The 25,846-nt window shown below is 41.0% G+C and overlaps 1 protein-coding gene across 1 annotated transcript in view; it reads right to left on the reverse strand.

Annotated features, from left to right (window-relative positions):
- Window positions 1-25,846, reverse strand: part of SYNE1 (spectrin repeat containing, nuclear envelope 1) — a 554,350-nt gene that overhangs the window by 329,844 nt on the left and 198,660 nt on the right. Inside the window, exons 44-50 of the mRNA XM_006874353.1 lie at window positions 20,947-21,150; window positions 17,791-17,998; window positions 16,849-16,961; window positions 14,751-14,956; window positions 4,603-4,758; window positions 1,541-1,832; window positions 330-502 (exon numbers count right to left, since the gene is read on the reverse strand). Coding sequence (XP_006874415.1) covers window positions 330-502; window positions 1,541-1,832; window positions 4,603-4,758; window positions 14,751-14,956; window positions 16,849-16,961; window positions 17,791-17,998; window positions 20,947-21,150 — 1,352 coding nt within the window. The remainder of the gene's footprint in view (window positions 1-329; window positions 503-1,540; window positions 1,833-4,602; window positions 4,759-14,750; window positions 14,957-16,848; window positions 16,962-17,790; window positions 17,999-20,946; window positions 21,151-25,846) is intronic.

Genomic DNA, 25,846 nt, shown 5'->3' on the forward strand with positions numbered 1-25,846 from the left:
TATATATATGATGAAGCTTTCTACTCCCGTAAAGATTTACACCCTTGGAAACCCCATACAGGGTCGCTATGGGTAGGAACTGACTCCACGGCACTTAACAACAACAACAACAATATGTATTAAAAGAAAATAAGTAAAGTAAGCAAGCAAACGTAACTAGTCTTTGCCCTTTTGGGAAATAGAATCTTCATGGAGGCAGAGATACATCTACAATTGGCTAGAGTCACATGCTGGTGAGGCGCCTACAGGAGACCCTCGCCACATGTCCATCACTGTCCTAAGCCTCGGGCTGGATGTAGGTGAATCAACATGCACACCAGGCCTATTACCTCTGAGTCTGGACTGAGGAGCTCATGATGTTTGTCCACATGTCTCTCAGGGCCTGCAGCTGAGACTCAATCACCTTCTGGCCTTCTTTGTTGCTGCTTCTCAAGACCTGTTCACCTTTGCCCACGGCCATATTCAACCTGACTTCACCCTCACCTTTCATCAGCAGAATTTCCTAGGAAGGACGAATCATAGTCGAAGAAACAGAAATCAGATGTTTGTAAATAATATTTTCCTTTGTTTGTTTTTATTGTTTCTTAACTGTAAGATTGTACAAATTCAGTGCAGAGTGATGTGGTGCTGTAGGATAAGCACTTGACGGCTAATCACAATGTCAGAGGTTCAAACCCACATGCAGCTTCTTGGAAACCTTATACGGGGTCACTCCTTATACAGGGTCACTATGAGTCATAGCCAACTCTGTGACATGTAACAACAGCAACAACATGTGATATCTGGAAGACTCCAAGAGGCAAGAAAGGAAATGAAAAGTAATCTATTATCTTAACACCAAGTAAAAACTTTCTTAATATTTTGGTCCTCTTCATTTTACACAAAAAATTCACAGCTGCTGAGTTCATTCCAACTCAGAGTGACCCCACTTGCTGTTGTTGTGAAGTGCCGTCAAGTAGGTCCTGACCCAAAGTGACCCTGTATAGGGTTTCCGAGGAGCAGCTGGTGAGCTTGAACCACCAACCTTGTGGTTTACTATCCAGCACATAGAGTTTTCAAGACTTGGTCTTTACAGAGGACTCCTGGTGTGGTGCTGTAGGGTTGGAGCTGGGCTGTGAACCACAAGATCAGCAGTTCAAACTCACCAGCTGCTTCCCAGAAATCCTATACAGAGTTGCTATGAGTCTGAACTGACTTGATAGCACTAACAAGAATCTTGAAAGAAGTAGACGGCACATCTGTCTCCTGCAGAGCAGCTACTGGAGTCCCACTGTCAATGTTTCGGTTAGCTGCTTAGCACTTAACCACTGTATCATCAGGGTTCTCCAACATAAAACAAAAATCAAACCTACTGCCATCAGGTTAATTCCAACTCACAGTGGCCCTGTATAGGATTTCCTAGATTGTAAACCTTTAGGACAGCAGATAGCCTCATCTTTTACCCAAGGTGCAGCAAGTGGATTTGAACTTCTGAACTTGTGGTTACCAGTCCAGGGCTTCTCCAACAGCACTAGGAGTATCTAGCTGCTGGCCCACATACCTGCACTTGTAAGAGGCGCTTTTCCAAGGTGTCTTTGTTTCCAATCGTGCTCTCTGCGCAGGCCAGTCTGTCTTGGATGTCTTTCCCCCAGGACCACATGCTCTGCAGAGCTTCTTCCAGGGTCTCATGCTCCTGGAGGGCCACCTGGCAGCTTCGGAGATTCTCTTTGGTCGTTCTGAGCATGTTCTGGTAGCTGGTGAGGAGCTGGGAGCATTGGCGCCCTTCCTTCCCAGCGCCATGGCCTTCTTCACTGAGAAGCAGCCCTCTCTGGGAGAGCTTGTCCAGAGACTCTCTAAGGGAAACAAACATGGCTTCAGTCCGGCATTTTGGGGTTCAGAGAAGTGCTACTTTTGGAGACTCACCAGACCAACGCTGAAGGTTGACACCTCTAAAGATGCTGGCCAGGACAATAATAGATTCCATGTTATCAGAGACTGGGGGACGGAAGGATAGAGAGCTATTGTTTCATGGACACGGAAGAGTAAGCCCAAGAATATATACAATGAATCATTTGGTTCCAAGCAGAGCTGTCATTTTATGTAGCGTAGACCTATAGTTATCAAAGGGTTAACTGGCAATTAATTTTTATCCTGATGTCCAATCTTAGTGAAAGAAGATTGATATTTTGAGAGGATTGTCTTCTCTGGGCTGGGAAGAATGAGTGGCAAGGGAGAAACCAGGGACTTAGCTTGAGAACTTGGGAGATCAGCACCACGATGGCGATTGTAAGGAAACATAGCCAGTTTGGGGAAAGCACATGAGGCAAACACACCTAAGATCTCTTAGCATTCGACCATAGAAGACCAGAAACAGTGAGAACAGTAGGCTCACTATGGTTCCATCACTGAGGTCTCTACAAGTTAGGGGCCAACTCATCCTTCTGCCACTATAAGAAATTCTTCCTATCAGCTTCACATTATCTTGTGGATCCTCCAAATAACTGCTGAGATGAAGTGGTATTAAATTTCAGGATGGGCTGCAAGATTGTCACTGTCAAAATGCTGCACCTATCAGAAAAACTATGAGAATTAAAGATAGATGTTGAATTTGGTAAGAAACGGAATAAATGCTACTTTCTTGAATGCACAGTTAGTGTAATGATGGCCAGAGAAGCAGAAACAAAGGGAAGTTGAGACAACATCAGAAGAAGCAATATAAGGCAAGTACAAAAAGTCACTTTAAAAGTCCAGATGGAAAAGAGAAAGACTGCAGTCCTGTTGTATTGTGTCTGACTGAGGAGCTGGCGGGTCTAGAAGATAAGCACAAGGTCAACCACTCCTCGAGAGAAAGATGAGGATTTCTGCTGCTGCAAAGATTTACATCCTTGGAAACACTATGCAGTGGTGCATGAGTCAAAAATCGATTCAATGACATTTAACAGCGACAACAAGGGCCAAGATTTTTAAAAGTAAACTACAGTTCAATGTGATTTTCTGAAAGTCATATAAATAATTAGAATTATGATTTTTATTGTTAAGTGCCATCAGTCAGTTACAAATCATAGTGACCCTGTATCGGGGTTCCAAGGCTGTAAATCTTCATGGGAGCAGAAAGGTATCATTTTTCTCCTGAGGAGCAACTGGTAGATTCAAACTATTGAGACCCTGCGGTTAGTAGACCAGCTTGCAAGCCACTACACTACAGGGCTCCTTTAACAGACCACAGTATCATGCAAACATTTAACTGCAAATTTGTGTGACTTGCCTTAATGTGGTGATCTGGAACTGAACCCACAATATCTCGGAGGTGTAGTTGGGGTTTTGTTTGTTCCTTTGCAAATATATATTTTAAGACAAAGAATAAAGGGCATGTTTGAACAAAAGAGAGGACTCAGTAGAAAATGGAATGAGAGTGAGTTCATGTAGCCATTTTCAGTTTACTGTATCAGGCTGGCTGAGTTATCTAATCGAGTACATTGGGTGCTATCCTCTCCAGCACCACAGGCCCATGCAACCCCTCCTTAAGAGGTCATTCCAGGAGCCCAAGGTACAATTCCCTAGTGGAAAGTGCTCCATCTGCCAGGGAGGCAGGAAGTGATGGAAAATACCAGAGAGCGACCCACTGTAGGTAGTGGTGTGCTTGACCAGAGAACCTGACTTAGGAAGGAGCCAGAAAACGTTTTCTTCATGTGGAAGCAATGAGGAAATCAATCCTTCACTGGAGATGAGATACAACAAGAATGATGATAATTAATGACAATATCTTTTCTTTCATGAGGAAAATGATTGAGGTGGGGAGGGTTGGAAATAGATCTAGGGACTGACATATGTGATGAAGATATAGAAATTAAGGGGATCTATAGTTTTTATTTTGGAAATGAAGAGTACCCTTACAATCCCTGTGATTCTGTGATCTTCCTTTCTTCATAGTGTTGACAACCATGGTTCAGTGGGAGAGTTCTCATCTTACATACAGAAGACTGAGATACAAGTCCCAGCCAACCCACCATAAGCCCAGCTGCCACTCCTTGGTGAGTGGAGACCTTGCATGTTGCTATGATGGTAAACAGGGTTCAACAGAACATTTGGACTAAGTCAGAGTAGGAAGAAAGGCCTGGCTATTTCTGAAAAAATCAGCCAATGAAAACAGCATGGACCACACCAATCCAATCCCTTTGTACATGGATTTTCCGTAAGTCAGGGGCCAATTCATCCAGGCACTGTTAACAAAAAGAAAGTCTTCATAACAGCTTCACATTATGTTAGTAGATCCTCAAAATAATCCCTGGGAGGAAATACTTACTATTTAAATAATGTTAAAAGACTAAAATAATGAAATAGAGTAAATGAGTGGCCTGCCCAATTTACGAAGCAAAGGGAGGTGGACCCAGGACACAAGTCAGTTCTTTACTCACTTCCCTGTGCTCTGTCCAGATACCACACTGCTATCGGAAATACAGTTTCTTGTTAGTGTGCTACAGCCATCCAGCCACAAGAACATACCACCACCATCAACCGTCAACCACCCAACCATCAATCCTAACAACCAAAGAACCAATCAGAAAAAAAAAAAAAAAAAAAACTAGCCGCAAGGAAAAGACCTATTCCATTCCCACATCATACCTTGCAGCCAGTAGTTCTCCCAAAAACATTTCAACTTTATGGACTTCATTTTTCTTCTCGGGAATGTGTTGCTTTTTCTCGCCTAAATTTTCTGTCTGTAATCTCTCTTCCATCTCATGGATCCATAAGTTCAGATTCCTGTGTTGATCCTCAAAACTAAAGAAAAGAAAAAAATGCCTTAGCAGATTCCTTCTGTACTTATAATAAGAGGTTTCTCTGAGTTGGAACTGACTCCATGGCACATAACCAACAACCAACCAACCAACTCACAGTGACTTTTATATAGCAATTAAGGGCTCCTGAATTTCCAAGTTCTATAAAAGTCCTATTCAAATGATCTCTTATTTCAATTGCAAAATGACAAATCGTGGTAATTTATTTTGAGCTTAAAGGAGAAAAAAAACACAAGAACACAAAACTCCTCATCTTGCTGAACTGATTCAGTGGTAAGCACACCTGGCAATCACTATAAAGATTATATTCTCATGTCAGTGTGCAGGGAACATTTTGTACTACAAAGGTATTTGGATGGGGACCAATGGTTAATGAAGGAATGGAAGCACAGAGAAAAGAAGAGAAGTTTGTCCTCGTGTCTTTGTATTTTAAAGACATTTAAATAAAACTTAAGAACTGTAGATTTTGAAAACAATGCAAGTTCTCCAAAAAACAGACCAGACTCAGGCAACTCAGACTACGACTGAGAAGTCACTTTGATTATACTGACACCTTCTGGCCATCCAGAGCAATGACTTCAGTTCTGTCTCATTTTATAGTCACCACTGTAGTGTTACAAATAGGGTTGCTAACCTCAAGGTCAACAGTTCGAAACTACAAGCCATTCCATGGGAGAAAGATGAGACTTTCTGCTCCCATAAAAATTTACAGCTTCGGAAACCCTGTGCAGTGTACCCTCACTATGAGTTGGAACTGACTCCATGGTACTTAAAAACAACTGTTGCCACATCTAACTGATAGAAATATTTTGTTTTCACACTTTGATACTTTTGTTTAATAAAGGTTTCTATGATTTTGTAACAACAGTGTTTTTGTTTGTTTGTTTTTAACATTTTAGTATAAATTGGGTGAAGGTTTATAGAGCAGATCATCATCAGTTTTGCATTCCTGATAGAACTCTGGAGCCACAGAAATTCAAAAGGTGTTTTTTACTATGACTTCATCTCAGCAGAAGGAGACATGAAAAATGGGTTTGGGTCATCAAGAAGACGGAGTAGCAAAGTTCTAATATATTGTGTTCGTCCAAGAGACAAATACTAATTGCATTTATACGTGCGGTTTATAATTACTAGGAGATAAAATTTCTTTCTTTTTTCTATACAGAAATAAGGCCACATAACTTAAGACTCTGAGACATTGATTACTATGCTATTATTGTTGTTAGATGCTGTTCAGTGGGTTCCAACTCATAGCAACCCTATGCACAATTTAACGAAACACTGCCCAGTCCCGTGTCAGCCTCATAACGGCTATGTTTGAGCCCACTGGTGCTATTAATGCTCGAGTGAGATCTTTCATTGTTGTTTTGATTTGCATCTCCCTAATGGGCCTCCTTTTCTTGAAAGGCATATCCCAGAGTTTATCTCAAACACCCTTCAATAGCTTAGCTGGTAGAGTGGAGGAATATAGACAACACACGTTGGGGCATCCTTAGGTCACTGGTTCAACTCTGGTTTGAAGGATGTGCATAAAAGTACGGAGTCCTGGTGTGGTATTGTAAGCTAATGTACTGGATTGCAAGGTTGGTTTGAACCACAAGGTCAGTAGTTTAAGTTTACCAGCTACTCCTCGGAATCCCTATACAGGGTCACTGTGAGTCAAAACCGACTTGATGACATTAACAACAATGCTGATAATTGTGAGCATTTCTTCACATGTTTGCTGGCTGCCTGAATGTCTTCTTTGGTAATGTATCTGCCCACTTTTCATTAGATCATTTCCTCCACTCGTCTGTCAGTCTGTCACACTGTGGTGGCTTGTGTGCTGTTCTGATGATGCTGGAAGCTATGCCACCGGTATTTTGAATGCTGGCAGCATCACCCAAGGTGGACAGGTTTCAGCTACACTTCCAGACAAAGACAGACTGCGAAGAAGAAGAGGCGAACTACTTCTGAATATTTAAACACTGGAAACAATGAAGAGCAGCGGAACACTGTCAGGTAGCAGCAAAATATTGAATATTGGAATATATGAATAACACCACAATGTTGTGCTCAAAGATGAGCCCCTCAGGTTGGAAGACACTCAAAATACAGCTGGGAAGAGCTGCCTCCTCAAAGTAGAGTTGACCATAATGACATGAAAGGAGTAAGCTTTTGGAACCTTCATTTGCTGATGGGTAACAACTCAAAATGAGGAGAAGCAGTTATAAACATCCATTAAAAATCAGAACATGGAATGTATGTAGTATGAATCCAGGAAAAAGGGAAGTTGTCAAAATTGAAATGGAAAGCATAATGATTGGTATCCTAGCCATCAGTGGGCAGTAATGAACTGTCATTGGCCACTCTGAATCTGACAATTACATGGTTGACTATACCCATAATGATAAATTGAAAAGAATGTCATCACATTAATCATCAAAAATTTCAAGATCTGTCTTGATGTATAATGATGCTGTTTATGAGAGGATACTAGCCATACACTACAAGGTAGACCAGTAATACAACTATTATTCAAATTTATGCACCAACCACTAAAGCCAATGATGAGACTGATTAATTCCACGAACTTCTTCAGTCTGAAATTCATCAAACAAGAAATCAAGATGTATTGATAATTACTGGTGATTAGAATTCAGAGACTGGGAACAAAGAAGAAGAGTCACTAGTTGGAAAATATGGCATTGGTGATAGAAATGATGCTGGAGATCACATGACAGAATTTTGCAAGACCAATGACTTGTTCATTGCAAACACCTCTTTTAAACAACATAAAAAAATGACTATACTTATAGACCTCATCAGATGAATATCCAAAAGGAAAGAACACACTCAGCATTTCTCAAGTTGAAAGAACTGAGGAAAAAATTCAAGCCTGAAGGATTATTTGGACTAAATACTGAATGATACAGAAAACATCAAAGGAAGATGGAAGGAATATACAGTACCAAAAAGAAATTATCAATGTTCAACCATTTCAAGCGGTATCATATGATCAAGCACCAATAATACTGAAGGAAGAAGTCCAAGGTGCACTGAAGGACTGGGCAAAGATCAAAGGCTCTGGGTATTGATAAAATACAAATTGAAATCTTTCCACAAACTGACGCAGCACTGGAAACACTCATTCATCTATGCCAAGAAATTTGGAAGACAGCTACCTGGCCAACTGATAGCTGTACCAATTCTAAAGAGAGAAGAGCCAGAAGAATGCAAAAGTCATCTGACAATATCATTAATATCACATGCATGAACATTTTGCTAAAGATAATTCAAAAATGGCAACCATACATTGATAGTGAGCTACCAGAGGTTCAAGCCAGATTCAGATGAGGATGTGGAATGAGGTACATCATTGCTGACATCAGATGGATATTGACTGAAAAGCAGAGATTAACTGCTTTATTAACTATGCAAAGGATTTTGAATGCATGGATCATGACAAGGTATGAACAATATATTGTGGAGAATGAGTATTAGTGAACACTCAATTGTGCTCATGAGGAACCTGTACACAGAAATAGAGGCAGTTGTTCAAACAGAACAAGTGTACACAGAATTGTTTAAAATCAGGAAAGGTGTGCAACAAGGTTGTATTCTTTCACCGTACTTATTCAATCTGTGTGTTTATAATATAATCTGAGATGCTGGATTACATGAAAAGAACATGGCATCAGGATTGGAGTAAGACTCATTAACAATCTGTGATTTGCAGATGATACAACCTTGCTTGCTGAAAGCGAAGAGAACTTAAAATATTTACTGATGATCAAAGACCAAAGCCTTCAGTATGGGTTACACTTCAGTGTAAAGAAAACAAAAATCCTGGATCAATAAATAATATCATGATAAGTGGAGAAAAGATTGAAGTTGACAAAAATTTGATTCTGCTTGATCCATTACCAACATTCATACAGACAACAACTAAGAAATCAAACAACTTATTGCATTAAGCAAATCTGCTGCACAAGACCTCTTTAAAGTGTTGAAGAGCAATGATATCAGTTTGAGGACAAAGGTGTACCTGAACAAGCCATGGTATTTTCAATAGTCTCATATTCTTGTGAAATTTGGAAAATGAATAAGGAAGATCATAGAAGAATTGATGCATTTGAGTTACGGTACTAGAGAAGAATATTAAAAGTGCCATGAATTGCCAGAAGAACAAATAGATCTGTGTAGAAGTTCTGCCAGAATGCTCCTTAGAAGCCAAGGTGATCAGGTTTCCTCTCTCATACCTTGGATATATTTATCAGGAGGGACCAGTCCTTGGAGAAGGACATGATGTTTGGTAAAGTGGAGGGTCAGCAAAAAAGAGGGAGCCCCTCAATGAGATGCATTGACACAGCGGCAACAGCACTGGCCTCAAGCTTAACAGTGATTATGAGCCTGGCACAGGACGAGGCATTGTTTCATTCACTGTTCTGTTTGTGCCTAAGGTCACTGTGAATCAGAACCATCTCAGCAGCACCTAACAACACAACAGTTTCTCATTTTTAGGAAGTCCTAGTTATCAATTTTGCCTTCTACTGTTTTGTGTTTTTCAGCGTATTTACACCATGGATCAGAACCCTAAAGTTGGTTTCCATTTTTTCACCAATGATCTTTATAGTGCTAGGTTTTACCTTATAATCCACATTGAGTTCATTTTAGTATATGGTGTGAGATATGGATCTTATTTCAAATTCTTCTTTCTCTTCCCCATTTAATGTCTTTTGGCCCTTTGTCAAAGATTAATAGACTGAATGTGGATGGATTTCCTACTAGGTTCTCAGTTCTGTTTCACTGATCTATGTACCTTTCATTGTTCCATTACCAGGCTGTTTTGATTAACTGTGGTTATGGGGTTTTGAAATCAGGGAAGTGAAAGGTCTCCTACTTTCTTCTTTTTTAGTAATGCTTTTGTTATATGGGATATCTTTCCTTTCCCTATAAAGTTAATGATTAGTTTTTCCATCTCATGAAAGGATGGTATTTGAATCTGGATTGGGATTGTACTTTATAGTTCATTTTGTGTAGTTCTGACATTTTCACAATGTTAAATCCTCCTAACCATACGCTTGGAAAATTCTTCCATTTTTATAGGTCTCCTTTGGTTTCTTGAAGTAGTGTTTTGTAGTTTTCTTTATATAAATATTTTGTTTTTAAATTAACTTATTATTAAATATTTCATCTTTTGGGTGACTACTGTAAATGTCATTGTTTTCCTGACATCCTTTATCAGAACTCTCTTTATGAATGTAAAGGAATCCTGTTTTTTTCATGTTGATCTCAGACCCTGACACTTTGTTGAATCTTTCAATGAATTTCAATAATCTTCTTGCTGAGTCTTGGGGATTTTCTCAGTATAAGACCCATACCATCTGCAAACAGAGTTTTACTACTTCTTCACCAATTTGCATACTTTTAATTTCCCTTTTTTGCCTTATGGCTTTGACTAAGACTTCTAGCTCAATATTGAATAACAGTGATGCTAATGAACATCCTTGTCTGGTTCCTTTTAACAAAGTGGATACTCAGTTTCTCTCCACTGAGAGTAATGTTGGCTGCTGGTTTTGTGGATATGCCCTTAATATCATTTGGTTTCTTGATTGCTGCTGCTATGAGTGTTGACGGTGGATCCAAGTAAAATGAAGTCTTTGATAACTTCAACAACTTAATCTTTTCTCCATTGACCATGATAGTATTTATTGGTTCATTCATGTGCAGTGTTTCAGTAGGGGTTGCATCACTGTGGTTTTTTTTTTTACAATGTGGTGAAATCCATAGCGAAGACTGTGGTCTTTGACTTACATCAGTTAAGTACTTCCAGACCTCTTCACTTCCAGAACAAGGTTGTAATCTGCATGTCTCAGGCTGTTAATGAGTCTTCCTCCAATCTTGATGCCATGTTCTTTTTTATATAATCCAGCTTCCTAGACTTTGTGCTCAGCATACAAAGTGATTAAGTATAGAGAAAAGGTATAAACCTGGCACACACATTTCCTGATTTTAAACCATTCAGTGTCCCCTTGTTCTGTTCTAACTACTGTCTCTTGGTCTATATACAGGTTCCTGTGAGCACAAGTAAGTGTTCTGGAATACTTGTTCTCTGCAGTGTTGTCCATAGCTTGTCATGATCCACACAGTTAATAAAGCACAGGTAAACATTTTTCTGTTGTCCTCTGCTTTTAGCCAAGATATATCTGTCATCAGGAAGGATATCCTTCATTCTACATCCTCTTCTGAATCCTACTTGAATTTCTGGCAGTTCCCTGTCCATGTACTTTTTCTTTTTTTAATGTTTTATTGTGAATTATATGATAGTTTACATGGCAGAACATTAGCTTTACATTCATCCTATCCTATATAGTTTCATTGCCATGGTTACAAGCCCCTCCATGCATCATCAACCAACCAAAGGGTATAACCTGCAAGCCTGCCCTTCTATCCCCTGGTCGTCAGCACACAGCCTCTCTCCCTCTCTGGATCTAGAGTCCCCAGCTTCTCCATCTCTCCATGTCGTCGTCTCTGCCTCCATCTCTGGCATCACTGCTTCTCTGGGTAGGGTCCCGTTCTCTGCTCTTCTCCCTTGATGGGACCTCCACTCCTAGACTGCAAAGTCAATCACTCCCCTCCTTTTGCTACAAAACGTCCACCTTTACATTTCTAACCCTAACAATCAGTCCTGATAACAATTATTCACTATTGTACCACAAGGGACCTATCCCCATCTCCTTTCATTTGCCCCGCCCAGACAGATTGGATACTACTCAGCAGAGAGTCTACCTTCCTCCACGCCCTCTGGATCTAGCCTCCCTCTTGAAAGCTTGTAAGCCAGTCACTTCTTGCCTTTGTAAGCCCCCCCCCCCATTTTTGGGTAGCCAATGTCCAAGTTGTCCATCCCTGTCTACTCTGAGTATGGAGGGTGTGGGAATGATCCTCGCTGTAAAGATTTGCTCCCCCGTCCATGTACTTTTGCCATTATTTTTGAAATATCTTCAGCAAAATCTTGCTTGCATGTGATATTAATGATATTGTTAGATGATTTCTACATTCCGTTGAGTCACCTTTTTTTGGAATGGGCACAAATATGGATATTTTCCAAATGGTTGGCAAGGTGGCTATCTTCCAAATAGCTTGTTCTACAGAAGTGAGTGCCTCCAGTTGCTGCATCAGCTGGTTGAAGCATTTCAATTTGTGCTTCATCTATTCCTAGCGGCTTTTCACCAATGCCTTCACTGCAGATTAGACCTTTCCCTTCAAAATCAGTGGTTCTTGATTATTTGGTATTTCTTGAAATGGTTGTACATTGAGTCTTTTTCCTATAGTGACTTTGGTACTCTTCAGTTGATGCTTCCTTCCTCATTCAATATTTTGCCCAGAGAATCTTTCTGTATCTTAATCAGAAGTGTAATCTTTTTTGTGTGTGTTTTTTTTTTCAGTTCTTTCAACTTGAGAAATGCTTTGTTTTTCCCTTTTTGTTTTCTAACTTCAGGTCTTTGCACATTTTATTATAAATGCTTTACTTTGTCTTCTAAAGTTACCATTTGAAATTTTCTGTTCAGCTCTTTTCCTTCATCATTTCTTATAGGTGTTTTAGTTTCTCTATGTTCAAGACTAAGTTTTAGAGTCTTTTCTGACATTCACTTTGTTCTTTTCTTTTATCCTTGCCTTTATAATACTTTGTTTCCTTCACAGAAGATGTTCTTGATGTCATCCTACAAATCCTCTGGTCTTTGGTCAGTAGTGTTAGATGCATCGAATCTGTTCTTGAGATGGCCTCATAATTCAGGTGGGATATGTTGTAAGTCAAATTTTGGCTCATGTGGACTTATTTTAGTTTTCTACCACTTCAGCCTGAACTTGAATGTGAGCAATTGATGGTCTGTGCCACAGTCTGCTCCTGGTTTTATTTTGGCTGATACTGAACTTCTCTATAATCTCTTTCCAGAGAAGTGGTCTATTTGATTCTTGTGTGTTCTATCTATTGAGGTTCAAGTACAATGCCTTTTATGTTGATAAAAAGTACTTACAATGAATTGTCATTGGTATTGCAATTCCTAGGACATTCAATCATTGGATCTCCAGCATCATTTCTATTACTAAAACCATATCCTTCCTCTTTGATTCTAGCTTTTGCATTTCAATCACCAATCATCAATTCATCTTGATTGCGTGTTTGTTCTATTTAAGACTGAAAAAGTTGGTAGAATTCTTCAATTTCATCATGATTAGCTTCAGTACTTGATGCATACATTTAAATAATAGTGGTATTACCTGGTTTTCTTTGTAGGCATGTGGCTATTATCCTATCACAGGCAGCATTGCACTTTAAGATAGTTCTTGAAATATTCTTTTTGAAAATGACTCTTCACTTTGTCATGTCAGTATAGTAAAACATATAATTATCTCATTCAAAATGGCCAATACCAGTCCAGTTTAGTTAACTAATACCTAAAACATTGATCTTTATTTATTCTATTTCGTATTTGATAACTTCTAATTTTCCTAGATTCATATTTGTACATTCCATGTTCTTGATTATTAACGTATGTTTCCAGTTGTTTCTTATTTGGGTTGTACTACATCAGCAAATGAAAGTCCCCCAAATGGCTCCATTCACACCATTAAAGCCAATTCTACTTTGAGGAGGCAGCTCTTTCCCAGTTAAATTTTGAGTGCCTTCTGACCTGAAGGACCCATCTTCCAGCAGTATGTCTGGTAGTATTCCATTGCAATTCACAAGGCTTTCAGTCACTATAAAGGCACAAAGTGGCTGGCTTACAAGTTTTCAGGAGGGAGTTTAGTTTCACAGTTTGCAGAGGAAGTTAGAATCACCACTGCATAGTTTTCATCATGTCTAGATGGGTCTGGTGAAAGGAGATGGAGACAGGATTCCTTTGATTCAATAGTAATTGTTCTCATGACAAATTGCAATTGTCACAACTGTAAAGGTAGAAGTTGTGTAACAAAAGAGGGGAGTAGTTAATCTTACATTCCAGGAACAGAGGACCCTAGGACCATCAAGAAGGAAGAGCATAAACAGAACATGGGACCCTAATCAGAGAAGTAGCAGCACCAGAGATGGAGGCAGAGGTGGTAGAATGGAGAGACTGAGCAGCTGAGGACTCGAGGCTTATGGAAAGAGAAAGGCTGTGTGCTGGAGGCCAGGAGGCTGTCTTCCAGAATGTGTATGCCCTTTGGTTATTTAAATTATTACATATTCCTGTGTGGGCTTTTTTGTACATCAAAATATAAAGGGAGCAGTTCTTGATAAAAGAAAATCTATGATTTTATGAGGGGGGAAGGAAATGATTCACATGTTAGAAGGTAGACATGCATTGACATTCATGATGGGGCAGGCAATATACAAACATAGAGAGGTTGGCAGAGGAACGATGGGGGTGGCGGGGGACACAGGGAGGAATGCAGTGGTTCAAGTGAGTAGAGGTAAATGCTGGTAACTGTTGGTGCATGGAGGGGATTGTAACCATGTAATGAAGCAAAGTCTATGATCCGTTGACTGTAAAACTGACGATCTGTTCTGTAAACCTTCACTCAATTCACAATAAAAAGTTTAAAAAACAAAAATCAGAAAAGAAAACAAAAGGGCTTGTAAAGATAGAAGTTGTATAACAAATGAGGCTAGTACAGTACCAGGCGATGTTTCGTTCTGCTGTAGATGGGGCTGCAATGAGTTAGAACCTATTTGACAGCATCTAACAACAACTTAAACAACTTAAGGAGCTCTGGTAGCATAGTAGTTACGAATCGGGCTGCAAACCTTAAGGTCAGCGGTTCGAAACTACCAGCCGCTCCGCGGGAGAAAGATGAGGCTTTCTCCTCCCGTCAAGATTTACACCCTCGGAAACCCTGTACAGGGTCGCTATGGGTCGGAACCAACTCGACGGCACTTAACAACAACAACAACTTATCTCAAAATCTTTGAAGACAGCGTACGAGATAAATCTGTTTGTCCAAACCACTTACCTCCCACGTTCTAAAGCACAGTCTTGAAGAGCCTGTTTGTCTTTGAGGCATTGCTTCAGAAATGCCTGAAATTCTTCATTAGCCTTTGTAATGTGTTCCTGAATGCTACTGACAATTTGTTTAGACAAATATGCGTACAGAGTCTGTCCCTCTTGAGTCACGGCATCAAGCTTGCTCTGCCCATCACCGACTGTGTCCAGAATGTTCTGTTTAGAGAAATAAGAGTAATACAAAATTCTTGTTATGTTTTAGAGACTTGGTACATGAGATGATCAATTAAAATTCCTAGCTGAGATGGGAAATAAAACAAGAGACGAAAAACAAAGCCCAAAGGGGGAAAGTCTTTATAACATGGCTGGCGGAGGAATGACGTAGACAGTTTGAGATCATCATAGCTCATAACTGGGGAATGTGTCAGCTTTTCATGAGAACCACTGAGGACAAACTGAACAATGTCAATGGCAAGAAGAGGGCACGCCATCCAAGTCTTCCTCCCCATCTCCTATCAGTCTCACTGTCTCCAACTGGCTCAAACTCCACCTTGTCAACACTGAAGATGGCATTCCTCTTTCCGTTTAAGGGCCTCCAGTCTTACCAACTTCTCTGATCTTCTCTTCACACATTTTTGTTTTCTGGTCCCTTCTTGTGGGTTCTGTGCCTCTACAAAGCCAAAGAGGCTCAACAAAGCCAAAGAAGCCCAAGACTCCAGTGTTAACCCGGCCATTTCCCTGAACTTCAGGAATACCATTCACGATTCTCCTTCAGACCTTTCCTCATGAAGTCCCACTGGCATCTTAGACACTGTTGTTACTGTTGTGCCATCGAGTTGATTCCGAACCATCGCGACCCTGCATAGGGTTTCTGAGGGGTGGCTTCTGGGCTTGAACTGCCAACCCTGTGGTTAGCAGTTGAGTGCTTATTCCACAGTGCCACACCAGGACCTATCTTGACCTTAAAAGAAAAAAATGCTCTATCTGAATTCATCATATCTTCTGATAATCCTACTCTGACTTGTAATTTCATGCTGTCTACATAATTGTCTATATTCATTAGGCCACAGAATCCTCATGGTTCTCATTCATTTAAAAAAATATACATATTTTACAAAACTTTTTTTTTTGCTAGATTCAAATTAGCCATTTCCAAGGCTTGGCCAAAACTGTGTTTGAATCTAGTCTTCTGTGAATCACTTCTTAACTCTGCTTCACAATTGCCTTTTTCTTCATGAATTCATACATTTTTCAGAGTCATGAACCCTATAAAACCTGCAATACCTATTTTAATTGGAATATATAATATCGCCAAATTTAGATGATTTTAAAAACCACAAATCATGTTTTACCCTTTTATTTAAAACTCCTCTGTAAGAATGATATAAAATCTACTTTTTTTCATGCTTTTATTGCTCCCTGAATGTGCCTGATGTCTTCTTATCTCATAAGCTAAGCATGGTCCTGCCCAGCTATGACTTGGATGGGAGACCTCCTGAGGATCCTAGGGGTGGTAGATGGGAGACCTCCTGAGGATCCTAGGGGTGGTAGATGGGACACCACCTGAGGATCCTAGGGGTGGTAGATGGGAGACCTCCTGAGGATCCTAGGGATGGTAGATGGGAGACCACCTGAGGATCCTAGGGGTGGTAGGAGTCTGGGTTGTTTTTTTTTTTGAGTCCTGGTGTGGCACTGTGGGCTAATGCGCTGGACTACAAAGTCCTTTGAACCACAAGGTTGGTCATTCAAGCTCACCAGTCGCTCCTTGGAAACCCTATACAGGGTCACTATGGGTCAAAAACGACTCGACAGCACTTAAAAACAATAACATTGCTATAAAAGTTAAATTTAATTTTTGAATGAATTCCAAAGGATGCTCAATAGGTTGAGAGGTAATGGAAAGGGAACTAGAAACATTCTAGTTCTAACTTATGTTCTCAGCCTACTTGAGTATTGCCTGTCTCCTCCTGACTCAGAAAGCCTATTTCTGCCAGGATATAAGAGAAGACTGAGTAAAATAAGATCTGCAAACGAGAGAATTCCACTCAGACCTGAAGACGCTTGAGTGCAGTTCAGGGAAGAAGAAGAAGAACTATCAATTTCCATACCTGAAGATCATGGAGTTTCGCCTCCAGAACTTTGCTGTCGCCAGTCCTATCTGATGAGTCTTTAGCTGCTGTCTTTACTTCAGAAAACCAATCTTGGAATTCTTGCATGGATTCTTTGAAAATAACAACAATCAAGAATAAATTTGAAAAACTAACTGACCTTCCACTGTTACTACAGTGAATGACTCTCGCCATCAGCCCAGCTTGTCTGGCCTTAAATGTATTCCAGAAAGAATATAATCATTTAGAAAATTATACACAGCATGACTTATGAGCATGATTGTAAAGAACTGAAGAATGATCACACACAGATGCCTCAACAGAAATGTCATATTTCTAGAATGTCTGATTTCCCATTATGCTCCTTTCTTTTGGTCTAGACTATGAATTCCCACACTGTGTGAAAGTATAAGGGAGAAATGTTCTGGGGATGGTGTGAAAGCAATTTTTATGGTAATGGGAGGAAAATGCTCTGCTCTTTACCCAGTACTCATAACGTGCAAACACGACAGGTGGGAAGTGGAGTCGGGAACAGATTACTGCAAGTTTTGTGGGTTATCAGTTTTTGTGGTTATCAGTTTTATGGCCTCTACTAACATACCAATTTACTGTGTGACTTCATCTTGGCATAAAAACCTTCAATCGTCATCGGGACATTAACTGCTGACCACTTAGATATTGGAACTAATTCTCCACACATGTGGGAAACTCAAATGAAGTTCAGAATCACCAAAATGGCGGAATCCTCTGGCGAAGACCAGAGAGCGTCTGCTCAACATTACTATCACAGCCACATCTCACAGCAAATATGAATTTGAAACAACATCTAACTGGAAGGTTTTCTCAAACTGTATTTGCTGGCAGTTTCCAAGCAGCATTTGCTTTGGAGTTTCTCTCTCATATAAACAAATCATCTACAAGCTAAGCCCTGTCAGAACTCACCATGGAAGTGTTTTTCCAGAGAATCCTGAAGATTGATCTGTGTTTTGGAGCACAACTGGCTTACAGCTTCATGTTTCTTTATCAAAGCGGTCAGTGCACTCCCCAAGTTCTCCAATTCTGCCAAGTGATATTTGCGGCATAAGTTATTCAGATCTTCCTGGGTGGAGCTGATGTTGCTTTGTTGACTTTGAAGTTCTTTTTGCATATCCTAAGGAAGAAACATACACAATGAAGGACAGCCATCACATTTAAGAGAAATATTCCATTTACTCTACTGTGGTTTGTCTATTTTGGTGGTGGCTGTGTGCCGTGGAGTCGGATCTGACTCATAGCGACCCTGTACAGGGTTTCCGAGGCTGTAAATCTTTACAGGAGCAGAACGCCTCATCTTCCTCCCATGGAACAGCTGGTAGTTTCGAACTGCTGACCTTGAGGTTTGCAGCCCGATTCGTAACCACTACGCTACCAGAACTCCTTTGTCTGTTTTAGGATGAGATTAATGCCATTTTGAATCCCACTCTTGAGTTTTTGTGGGCATTTTTGAGTATGTGTGATAGATCTGCACTGATTCTTTCAGAATTCTGCTTGATTCTCTTTGGGAATCTGGTGTAGTGAATTATCTAATGTCTTTTCTAGCCCTAGTCTGTAACTCCCATAAAACAATATTTCTGCCCTCCAGGGTCTAGGTGAGAGGAAGTGGGAGAAGATACCGACAGAATGACAGGATTCAGCTGTAGATGTTACAGAGCTAACTGTAATTGTCAAAACTTGAAACTCTAGAATGGATAGTAAATGAACCATCTCAGAAACAGGAGGAGGGATGTCATTACTATCAAAGAACCAGAACCAGGAGTGGAGCCTGTCCTGTGGACCCTGAAGATGGCTTCCCACTCAACATCCTTGACCCAGGGGCAGAGAGTTGTGACATCAGAGGCACAGAACCAAGAACCAGAGCAGGAGACAAAGCCGTGATCTTCCCAGCCCACAGAGCAAGTAAAGCTGAGGGGCTGGGCAGGAGGCTTGCTTATAGAGTGGGGTGCCTCCTAGAGCTAGGTTTGCTGGCCCATGGAGCTAGAGTTGAGGGACTAATGGTGGAGTGGTGTGTGTCCTGTGGGCATTTAACAGTAGCTGACTAGAACAAATGTAACCTGAGAATTTCTGACCCTGTATTGTTCAACCTGTTAACTGCCCTAATAAACCTCATAACTCAGTATGGTACCTGAGTTCTGTGTGATCACTGCAATGAATTATCAAAGCTGGCTGAGTAGAGAGGGCTATGGGAGGTATGGTTGGTGCTTCATGTTTTTATAGGGAACAACTATAATTAGGTATTGAAAGGTGGCTAGGGTTTGAGTTATAGGACTTGAGGTCTAGGACCTCAAGAAAATTGAACAGGTCCTGTGAACTCTAGCCTTTTCCCTTAGGTTTGATGACCTGATGGTTGTTGTTGTTGTTAAGTGCCATCGAGTCTATTCCAACCCAGAGCCCCCATATAGGGTTTCCAAGGAGCAGCTGATAAGCTTGAACCACAGACCTTGCAGTTCAAACAACTTTGCAGTCTGACGCATTAGCCCACAGCGCCACCCCAGGATTAGAAACTATTAATAGAGTAACTTCCTCACTGTACATTCTTCAGTGGGCTTTGTTTTCAGGGTCCACAGCCCACAACAATAAGGTCAGTAGTTAATTTGAAAATGTGTATCCTTGGTCTGATGAAGAGGAGATGGGGATAAGATTCTTATGATTATTATCACGACTAATTGTGATTGTCACAACTGTAAAGGTAGAAGTTTTGAAACAAAAAGGGGGACGTAGTTGATGTTACATTCCAAGAACAGAGGATCCTAGGACCACCAAGGGAGAAGAGCACGAGCAGCATGTGGAACCTTTTCCAGAGAAGCAGCGACACCAGAGATGGAGGCAGAGATGAGGACATGAAAAGAGAAAGCAGCTGAGGACTCTAGAGTCATGGAAGAGAAAGGCTGTGTGCTGGCAGCCAGGAGGCAGGCTTGCAGAAAGTGTCCTTTGGTTGTTTCAATGATTATATATCCCTGAGTGTTTTTGTGTATATTCAAAATAAAAAAAAAGATGAAATAGAAGCAAATACTGTTGAATAATGATGCACAGAAGAGAGTGCAATCATTGCAATGAAATTAAATACGATAGGATGAGTATAAAACTGATGTTCTCCATGTAAATATCACTTAATTCACAATAAAAGCTTTTTTTTAAAAAGTGTGTCCTTGCATTAAAGTATAGTAAGAAAACACAGAGAGCAAACTTCATGTGTTGAAAAGTCCTTTAGGGTTAGTTATCAGAAGGAGCTCTGGTAGCGTAGTGGTTATGGATCGGGATTCGAACCACAAGGTCAGCAGTTCGAAACTACCAGCTGTTTTGCGGGAGAAAGATGAGGCGTTCTCCTGTAAAGATTTACAGCCTCGGAAACCCTGTACAGGGTTGCTATGAGTCGGAACCGACTCCACGGCACACAGCCACCACCAGCCACCATCAGAAACACCAAGTATGAATATGGACAATTTGAAACTGGACCATTGTCTCAGCTGCTTCTGCTTAATAGATCCTTCTCTAGATGAAAGCAGTCATAGCAACCAATAAATAAGTAATAGAAGATTACTTGGAATTCAAGTTTAAAACTTCATGGAAATTCAAGTAGTCCATCCATAACCTAAAAAGACCGAAACCCATTGCTGTCAAGTTGATTTCAACTCCTAGTGACCCTATGTGACAGGGTAGAGGTGCCCCTTAGGGTTTCCAAGACTGCCAATCATTACGGAATCATTACGGAATCATCATTCTCTTGTACCTGAAGCTGGTGGGTTTGAATCACAGACCCTTTAGGTTAGCATCCAGTGCTTATCCACTGTGCCACCAGGGCTCCTTCAAAAGGCACTACAGCTTTTACCAAAAGAATATGAATGCGTATGACCTGTGCTTTAGCCCTAAGCGACCCCATGTTTTGTTAGCAAATGAGTCACCCTTGAATTCTTACCACCTGCATTCATTCACCTGTCTCACCCTGCTCTGAATTCTGTGGTCTGCTGTAAATGTGGGTAATTACAGGTGAGGACATTCATCACAAAAGAGAATGAATACCGACATTTAAGTGGAAAGATTTAACAAGCATTCACTGCCTACCTTTACTTTCTTCAACCCCTCACAGGTCTCACTTTGCGCACAGTTCACCAATGACTCTTCCAGCTTTGTCAGCCAGGAGATTCTGTCATTAATGAATCTCTCCACTTGTGTGGTCTGAACAGTGAAATCTTTCAGGGTTCCTTTAGCGACTTCCGTTATTTCTTTGGCATGCTCCAGCTTCTGCCTTAAGTCGGCTTCTATAAACTACACATAAAACAAGATTTCATTAAAAAAGTGTGAAGACAGAAGGACATCCATTCAACAGAAAAATCTCCTCATGCGTGCATTAAGGGTCAAAACCACAAAAGACCAACCATGGAAGCCAGGTCCAAAGGTTTATTTGTGGATACTACTTTCTTAAACAACAACAACAAATCACTGGGTAAGAGCTACCACACATTTTAAGTGGTAGGGAAAGGTAAAATGCGAGCATTGCAATTAACATAGGATGCTAAAGTAGTTGTTTCCCCCAGAATCCAGGGAATGACTGGATCACATTCTAAAAGAGGGGCTAGATCTACTCAGGAGTCCTGGTGTAGCACTGTAGGATAAGCACTGGACCTCAGAGTTGCTTTGAACCATACGATGGTGATTCAAAACTACCAGCTACTCCTCAGAAACCCTGTAAAGGGTCATTAGTATGAGTTGGAGCTGACTTAACAGCACTTAATAGGACCTACTCAGAATTACCAAGCAGGCTGCCAAAACCCTGCTTTCATTTTCCCAAGGAAACATTCACACAGGTTTTTCTCTGATGCAACCATTGCTTTAAAACAAGAATTACTTTTACAATTTATAGTAAAGCAACTTCATTTCAAATATAACTTTTGTGGTGCTATGGGTTAATGCACCAGACTGCAAAGCCGTTTGAACTGCAAGGTTGGTGGGTCAAGTCACCAGCCACTCCGTGGAAACCTTATACAGAGTAACTATGAGTCAGAACTGACTTGACGGCACTTAACTCATAATTGTGAAGTCTTGGTGTGGCACCGTAAGATAAGCACTCAACCTCAAGGTCAATTTGAACTGAAAAGTCGAGAGTTCAAACTCACCAGCCACTCCTAGGAAACGTTATACAAGGTCGCTATGAGTTGGAACGGACACATTGGCACTTAACAGCAATAATAACTTCTTTAAGGAGTCCTGGTGTGGCACTCTAGGATAAGCACTGGACGGCAAGGTTGGTTTGAACCAACCTTGGTCAGAGGTTCAAACTCACCAGCCGCTGTTCCTCAGAAACCTATGCAGGGTGGCTGTGAGGCAGAACCAACCTCCTTTAAACTCTGCAATGGCGCTCGCTATTTCTTCTCTGGAAGATACGTTTAGGGCAGGGCCTTGGGATTCTCTGATCTGACTGCTGAGATCATCAAAGGCCTTAGCCGTCACTATCACTTGCAGAACAATCTCAATTCCCGAATGGAATCAATCAGACCTGTTAAATAACCCAGACTGGGAACTTCCTTTAAAGGCTTTGTTCTTACCTCCGCTCAGACATGAGTAGGAAGCCCAAGTGGAGAGAGAGAAACAGCGTCTCCTTTTCTCTTCCCTCACTTCATTTCTCTTCTCCCACCTCAACTTGCCAATGACAGCTTCTACAGCTGTGGGCTGGAGTTTACAGAAGGTGGGTAAGAAGGGTCTCAGTGCTTTACTTACTAACTCTCACAAGCTGGCTGACATTTCTCATTGGCTTCATCTCTCACTCTTCTGAGACATGCCCCTCCCCATTGCAGGGCCTCCTGTTGGAGTTTCTTGTCCTTGTTAAGTGCATTAATTCCATTTGCATCCATAATGACCCTATAGGAAGAGTAAAACGGCCCCATCTGGTTTTCTAGGCTGTATTTTTATGGGACGGAGTCCTGGTGTCTGTAGATAAGCACTGGTGTGCTAACTACAAATTTGCCAGTTCAAGCCCACCAGTGGCTCCACATTGGGAAAGATGACGCTGTTCCAATCCCATAAAGATTTACAGTCTCAGAAACTGAGTGGGAACTGACTCGATGGCATTGGTTTGGGAATCTTTATGGGAGCAGATCACCGGGTCTTTTCTCCTGCAGAGTCGCTGGTGGATTAAAACCCACTTCAGTTAGCAGCTGACTGCTTGGAGTCCCCTGGATACACCGCTAAGCCTCTCCTCTGACTTTTTACCTTTTCCTCATCAGCCTCTAGGCATCTTTGTAAACTCTTCCTTGCTAAGATCTGTTCTTCCTCCAAAGAGTTTTCTAGGCCAACCTCAGATGTCCCTAGATCAGTGCTCTTTCTTTTCTCTCATGACTCACATATGGGCCAGAGTCTCATTCTAGACTCACCCCCTGAAAAACATACCAAACATTCATTTCTCCATGGCACGTCCTTCAGCCATTTGCTAGTCTGTCTCAGACCTTTTAGGTCTGTCAAGGTGAGTTAGATACAAGACTTCCACCTGTGGGTTACCATGAAACCCTTCTCACGTGAAGGAACTTTACTGAAGACGCCCACACCTCTTCCCTGAGAACACCTAGGTAATCAGTAGAGTAGCTCTTTCCTGAAATACTGCCTCAATCTTCACGCTGCAAAACGTACACCTGTTGCCCAGCTAGCTAGTTATACTTTTGACACAGGTGACCTGTATATGGGCTCCGTCCTTTGACTCTACTGCCTCAGGTGAAACTTGCTTTAGCATTTCAGTACATGCATATCATCCACCAAAGATAGGAACGGAAAGATACACAATCTTGGGTCAGAATAAAAATACAGTTAATCCAATTAAATGGACAAATTAGTGAGTAGTAAGTAGCAAGTCAAAGACAAAGGCACAAGAGAAAGAGAAAACGTGGCCCAAATCCATGGTGGTTGCAGCACAGCTACACCACAACCCACCACTGTCGAGTCAAGTCAGTTCTAACTCAAAACGAACCTAAAGGACAGAGAAGAACTCCTCATAGAACTTCCAAGGCTGTATCTTTATGGAAGCAGCCTGGTGGGTTGGTGGGTTTGAGCCACTGACCCTTTAGTAAGCAATCAAGAGTTTAACCACTGTGCCACAAGGGGTCATTGTAGCAGCAAAGATACAGGCTGAAGTATATCAGGCCATCACTGTCTGAAGCCCTCGAGCCCTCAATACAGGCAGCTAAAGCCAACAGCACACACTCGAGTTCCTTACATGAGCTCAGCACCTCATCCTGCCTGGTGGTCCTTGTGGGCATGTGCTATCTACAGGGCCTCAGAGGGAGATCTTCAGTGGTGGTTCCTCCAAACTCGTTACAGAGCAAATGAAAGAATATTGGTAAGAATGCCATCTCAACACCAAACCTATTGAGTTTAATTATCAAGTTAATTATCAAGTTTAATTATCAAGTTAATTCCAACTCAGAGCAACGCTATAGGTCAGACTACAGCTGTTCTGTAGGATTTCTAAGGCTGTTATCTGTAGGAAACAGCCTGTCACATCTTTCTCCTGTGGAGCAGCTGGGAGTGAGGTTCAGCTGAGCACTTAACCTCTGAGCCACCAGAACTCCTTGATAAGAGCATCAGTCATCATTCAAGCTTGTGTCTGCTGCTGTCCAGAAATAAAATGGTTCATGAGACAAACTGGTTGGTAGTGTTCCCAATATTTCTTAAAATGAAATGATTTTATTATAATCTTTGAGTTTGAAAGATACCATTTATAATTGCACAGAGTGCTAACGATGTTTATATTTAAGCATCATACATATACTATAAGATCTACGTGTTTGCTGGGAATTGTGGTGATGATGACAACAACAATGAGGGTATACACACACACACACACACACACACACACACACGAAGGGGCTTCAAAAAGTTCATGGGAAAATGGAATGAAAAAATAATGAGATTTTTCTATGAACTTTTTGAAGTCCCTTCATATATATGTGACACTGTAGGATACTCATTGGACTGATAAACACATGCTTGGTGGTTCAAACCACCTAGTCATTCAAACCAACAATCCTCTGTAGGGTTGTTATGAGCCAGAACCAACTCTATGGCCCTCAACAATGGGATATCATCTCACCTCAGAATTAATAGGAAAGTTCAAAACCACCGAAAACAACAAATAACAAATACTGGTGAAGGTGTGGAGAGACTGGGACCCTCCTCCATTGCTGGTGGGACTGTAAAATGGTACAAACACTGTGGAAAACGGTATGGTGCTTCATCAAAAAGTTACAAATAGAAATACTATAAGACTTTGCAATCCGTCTACTTGGTATATATCCTCAAAAAATAAGAGCCAGGACACAAGTAAATACATGCACACGAGTGTTTATCACAGCACTATTCACAACAGCAAAAGGATGGAGACAGCCTAAATGCCCACCAGTGGAAGAACGGATAAACAAATTCTGTACAGACACACAATGGAATACTATGCACCACTGAAGAATAACACTGAGTCAGAGAAACACCTCATAACATGGATGAACCTGGAGTGAAATGAGTCAATCTCAAAAAGGCAAATATTTTATGAGACCACTATTGAAAAAACTTAAGAAAAGGTTTTTATGTTAAATAAAAATATTCTTTGATGGTTGCTAGGGGTGGGAGGGAAGGGAGAGTAATTCACTGGCTAGTAACTAGACGTATGTGGGCAATGGGAAGGGAAATACACAAGATGAGGGAGTTTGGATGAACAATGATGAAGACAGGTGAAGCCATAGGGAGGTTATGCATGAGTTAAAGGGGATGGAGGTAAATAGTCCAGACATGGTGCTGAAAGATAAGCACTAGACAACAAGGTTGGTTTCAGATGCAAGATCGATTGTTCAAACCCACCAGTAGTTCCTTGGAAACTACATACATGGTCACTATGAGTCAGAACCAACTCAACGGCACTTAACACAGAACCCCGGGAACAACAGTGTTCTGTGGGTAGATACATAGACCGATACACAGGATG

This window comes from Chrysochloris asiatica, unplaced genomic scaffold (assembly GCF_000296735.1).
Source record: "Chrysochloris asiatica unplaced genomic scaffold, ChrAsi1.0 scaffold00271, whole genome shotgun sequence".
Taxonomy (NCBI): Eukaryota; Metazoa; Chordata; class Mammalia; order Afrosoricida; family Chrysochloridae; genus Chrysochloris; species Chrysochloris asiatica.